The sequence below is a fragment of the Nanorana parkeri genome, unplaced genomic scaffold, assembly GCF_000935625.1.
Source record: "Nanorana parkeri isolate BGI_ZX_2015 unplaced genomic scaffold, ASM93562v1 scaffold174, whole genome shotgun sequence".
Lineage (NCBI taxonomy): Eukaryota > Metazoa > Chordata > Amphibia > Anura > Dicroglossidae > Nanorana > Nanorana parkeri.
This window is the reverse complement of record NW_017306442.1, coordinates 1,024,006-1,029,611: the sequence shown is the minus strand read 5'-3', so window position 1 is coordinate 1,029,611 and position 5,606 is coordinate 1,024,006. Positions and strand designations below refer to the sequence as shown.

The 5,606-nt window shown below is 43.6% G+C and overlaps 1 protein-coding gene across 1 annotated transcript in view; it reads right to left on the bottom strand.

The window, feature by feature from the left end:
* LOC108785683 (metalloreductase STEAP4-like) overlaps positions 1–5,606 on the bottom strand; it is an 18,996-nt gene that overhangs the window by 2,730 nt on the left and 10,660 nt on the right. The window contains exons 2-4 of the mRNA XM_018554805.1: positions 4,382–4,840; positions 2,199–2,726; positions 28–192 (exon numbers count right to left, since the gene is read on the bottom strand). Coding sequence (XP_018410307.1) covers positions 28–192; positions 2,199–2,726; positions 4,382–4,837 — 1,149 coding nt within the window. The 5' untranslated portion in view covers positions 4,838–4,840. The remainder of the gene's footprint in view (positions 1–27; positions 193–2,198; positions 2,727–4,381; positions 4,841–5,606) is intronic.

Genomic DNA, 5,606 nt, shown 5'->3' with positions numbered 1-5,606 from the left:
AGGAAGTGACGTATAATATATACTCACCTGTACAAAGCGGAATTCCCGCCAGTTAACGGCATTGCTGACCGAAGGCAGTGAAGTGATGCCCAGTAAAACATAAAAGAAGAATCCCAGTATACCCAGTGCCACATAGGAGTCAGAGAGCCAGGCATAGTAGTTCAGAAACGGGTACGTGGTATTGGATTTAATCTGCAAAACAAACACAAAGTAGCTTTTTTTCAGTTATCTCTATGAATAACACTAAACTGTGTTTATATTAGAATACAAAGTTCCCACAGATGAGCCATCGCTGGGCCCCTGTGTCTTCACTATTTGTCCAGTACGATATATCATTTTAAGCCTCTTTGGAGCTTCCTATTTATATTTTGCTGTTATTTATTTACTGTGAGCTGAGACTGTAGCTGAGTTTATTTTCCTAGGTTCTAATTCATTTTAAAAGGTATTCTAAGCCAACTGTAAATAATCAGGGATTTTCAAATTAGGCGCAGTAATAACACGGCATCCTGCTTTACTCAGATATCCACTGCAGACCAAGAACCACATTTATTCGAAGGTTCATTTTAAAATCCAGAAAAAGGAATTAAATGTGAAAATGTTCATAAGACGTTGAAAAAAAAGAAAACAAGAAGAAAACTCATCTGTTACTTTAAAGTGTATGGAAACCCTAACGATGAACTTCTCCTATTTGCTCCCTTTTGCTCTGTTTAATATGCCGTTGAAAGCTTTTGTTATATCTGTGCAAAAAAAGCTGTTGATCCCGCCAGAAATCTTGTGAGCGGATCTCTTCCTCTGAACTTTGACTGTGCTGCATCAGTTACATTGCACCCAGCTATCCATGTGGAATACAGAACACTTCTCCACTTTGTTAAGGAGAAGGGTGACAATGCTGCTGCTTCATACACCAGATTCAAACTTACCACCAGACCCACCAGCAGACCCAACAGTCTCACTATCAGACGCACCAGACTTACCACCAGACCCACCAGCAGACCCAACAGTCTCACCATCAGATGCACCAGACTTACCAACAGACCGACCAGACTCACCACCACATTCACCAGACTCACCACCAGATCTACCAGACTTACTACCAGACCCACCACCAGACCTACCATACTCACCAGCAGATCCACCATACTCACTGCCAGACCCACCAGACTCACATCCGACCCACCAGACTCACCAGCAGACCCACCAGACACACCAGCAGACCCACCAGACTCACCACCAGACCGACCAGACTCACCACCAGACCGACCAGACTCACCACCACATGCACCAGACTCACCACCAGATCTACCAGACTCACCTGCAGATCCACCAGACTTACCACCAGACCCACCACCAGACCTACCAGACTCACTAGCAGATCTATAGCAGATCTATCCAGACTCACCAGTAGACCCACCAGACTCACCAGCAGACCCACCAGACTCACCACCCAACCCACCAGACTTGCCATCTAACCCACCAGACCCACCAACAGACCCAACAGACTTACCAACAGATCCACCAGACTCACCAACAGACCCAACAGACTCACCACCAGACCCGCCAGACTCAGAAATAGCAATGAAAAACTGGTAGAGGTTCTATCTCTTCCGTGAAGAGAAATGTCTTGGTTATAGATACACTTTATTTTTTCCATTGGTTCTTCTGCAATATTGTTAGTTGAATTCAAAGTAGTATTAAACTCTCAGACTTTTTTCCACATTACCCAGCAGAAGTATTTATATAAATTTTTTTCCAGTCATTCACAGTCATCATTTTTCCAAGCAGCTCCAACTCTCTCAGCTTGGGTTGCCTGAACTTCTAGTCCAGTACAATATCAAAAGGTAAAGCAAAGTTTCCAGGAACTGTCTATCTACTAGCTTGGAGAAGAGCGGAGAGGGGAGGTAGGTGTCGGGAGCAGGGAGATTGGCTTGCCTTGCTGTGTCTATATATTTGTGGAGACACACACAGCTTACTAGCAAATGCAAGGGTGGCTCCATAGGATCCTACAAAGTAAAGAAGCCACCCTAAACCAGGATATCAAGGCTGATGCTCAAGGGACCAGCTGATTCTGCAGGAAACTAAAACTTTTAAACATCAAGGATCGGCATCCATTGTAAGTGATTTCATCAGCATTTAAAATAGCTTAAAAAAACCTTCTGACTTTAGTAACACTTTAATGTTTCTGATGATAAAAGGATTACCTGTGTCTTTATGTAATATTCCACCCACCATCTTACATAGTAACGTATGGGCATCACCAGTGTGTAGATGGCATGTAGAAAGGCATAGGCCAATGCTACCAGCCCAAGCTGTTTCCGGCAGAGCATCCATTTGTCCAGCCAGTCTGGAAACCGGGTGTATTTGGTGCCTTTATAGAGCTGGATGATGGCTGCGAAGATTCCTGGGAGATACACTAAGGCCAGCAGTATGAGAGACACGATGGGGAACACTCGGTTGGCAATACTAATCATGATGAGGTAGGAAGTGTCCTCCTTGCTCGTGACCAAGGGATTTAGCACTTCAAAGACGAGACAATAGAGGAAGACCAATATGGTGAATCCAGCGCAAATATAGCAGGGAAGTCTCCACATTGGGAATAACTGAAGTGGGTAATTCTCAATCTCTTTGGCTGCCAGCAGAGATCCATGATCCAATGGTGTTAGTCCAAGAGATCGAACAATCTCCATAACCGATTCCTTTGCTTTCGCATCATCTCCACATAGGAAAACCTGTTCAGTTATAAAGGGGAGTTTGAAAGTTTCATTATTAAGCAATGGTAAAACAGTAAAAACAATGTTAAAATGAAAACATAGGGGTCTATTTATCAACAATTCACAGAGCCATTCGTCCTGTAAATCATGCGATCTGTGCAAATAGAGTCAAAAACTAACGCTGTTAGAATATTTTAAATTCCAGCCGAATATAATGCAATGTAATACCGCATTATGGCCCCTAGATGGAGCTGAGGAGCATGGGAAATAAGTATCCTCTAGTGGCCATAATGATGTATTACAGTACAAGAACATTCATTTTTGCCCTTAATTTGCACAGAAATGAAAAGTTCAACAAGATTTACAGGGCGAATGGCTCTGAGAATTGATTTCAATACTACCATGATTATTCTTATTTTTATTGTTATTTTTTTATTATTATTTTTATTATTATTAATATTAATGTTGTTTTTAATATTCTGCCTTGATGTCATATTTTTTCCGACTCCAGAAATACTGGGGATGCACTGGGGGCCCCAGCGTGCATTTTGGATTGCTGGGCCTCCAGTGCGTCCCTGCACCTTTTGAGGAGGAGTAAGCTACCTCCAGGTACACCTGCAATTAATTTATGGACTGCATTAATATGCTCCAACATGGAGACTCTAGATAGAGTTATGACCACACTTCACAGAGGAGCCTTGACGGGGCAGTGTGGCTTCTACATATTTTACTACAGGCTATCCCCCCTTCAGTCTATCATGTATGCAGCTGCTAGACTCATCCACTTGACCAACCGCTCTGTGTCTGCAACCCCCCTCTGTCAATCCCCTACACTGAATTTCAAAATATTAACAATCACTTACAAAGCCATCCACAACTCCCCCCGGCTATATCTCAGACCTTGTCTCAAAATATCACGCTAACCGTCCACTCCGCTCTTCCCAAGACCTCCTGCTTTCCAGCTCCCATGTCCACTCCTCCCATACTCGCCTCCAAGACTTCTCTAGAGTCTCTCCCATCCTCTGGAACTCTGTACCCCAACCTGTCCGTCTATCTCCCACCTTGACTACCATTAGGCGTTCCCTAAAGACTCATCTCTTCAGGGAAGCCTATCCCACCTCAACCTAACCACTGAACCATCACGTTCTCAAACAATTCATCCCCACACAGCTCCCTCCTCATGTATCAATTCCCCCTCCCTTTTAGATTGTAAGCCGTCACGGGCGAGGCCCTCCTTACCATCTTGTCTTGAATTGTATTGTGATTGTAATGTCTTCCTTATATTGTAAAGCGCTGCACAAACTGTTGGCGCTATATAAATCCTGTATAATAATAATTTTTGGCAAAAGGTTTGTGCAACTAAAACCTCTGTTTTTAATGCATACTTTTAGACAGGGTAAATTGTTTTGTTGCAGGCTAGCTGGCAAGTGTGCTGGGGACTTTTTTTGAGTTTGATATTAGGAAATTGCCTAGGCTTAAGACTCATTTTTTGTTTTGTTTTCACTGCTGGAGGTTTCTGCTACCAGAAATCACTGCAGCAGGAAAGTACCATATTGATTTGCAAAGCAAGGCAGTAAGTGAGTTCAATATTCCCAATTGTCCACTGTGACAAACTACCTATAGAGACACGGCCCTGGGAGTATAAAACATAAAACAAAGCCTGTATCTCTTACCTGTCTGCTGGCATCTAAGGTTCCTGATTGCAGAGCCCAGGCAGACACTGTATTAAATGCTTTGACCACTTTAGCACCTGGTACCAGACCGGCAAGGTGCTCAGCATTGGATTGTGGATATTGGTTAATTTTCAAGTTGTTACTAACATCCACTAAGACTTTGCCCCTAAGGATGTCAGAAAGTGGCGTCAGAAAGTCGTAGTGCTCCCTGTGAATGGCTATGATAATGATGGAAGACTTCACTGTGGCCTCGGCGTGGCTGAGAACCTCGGCTCCTCTTGGAATGAGGTTGGAGGAATTGGGGTTTCGGCTCCCGAAGATGACCACATAACCGCACTGGAGTAACTTATACCCCAGAGATCGCCCAAAATCTCCAGTGCCAAATATACAAACAGTTCCACGTTTTGTTGTGTCTTGGTTCACTTGAAGAGGGATGTTGTTGGAGGACTCCTCCATCTCCTGAAAAACAAAGGCGCAGGTTGGTTGGTGGTGATATGTGGATATGGCAGCTCAGTTTGCAATTTTATTCCAATTACCAATTTAACAAGAATTGCAGAAACTTTCACATATTTCAAATCTGCTTTTTAGGGCTGGTCACACCATAGGCAGATCACTAAATGCACAATACCATGCATTTGTCATTGCAATGTAACGCACTGTATTGCGGTACCTCACGTTGTGCTGTGCTGCTGGGAGGTACCATTCAAATGAATGGCAATGCGACGCACCAGCGCACGGTACCGCACGACATGCATTTAGTGCACTGCTTATGGTGTGAACTGACCCTTAAAGTGTAATTTTAGGCAAACAGCTAAATATAAAGTTAATAAATATAAATATAAGATAACTATTAGTGATGTACTCAGACTGATACTAGTATCGGTGCCGATGCTGAGTATTTAGGCGAGTACTCATACTCACCCAAATGCTCCCATGCCTAGCCCGATACTTCCGGTATCAGAAAGCCGGGCAGCGAGTCATTACACGCTGCCCAGCTTCCTGATTGGTTGGGAAGCCGGCTACATGCTCCCTAGTCACCTAGCGATGAGAAGCATGGGGATGTCTTCGCTGCCAATGGGGAAGCCGGGTAGCGAGTCATTACACGCCACCTGGCTTCCGTAATGGGACTTCCAGTATCACTATTCATATCGGCAAGTACCCAAAAAAAAATATCAGAAAAAATTAACGAAAAAATTGTATTGGCGCATCCATAATATATATATAT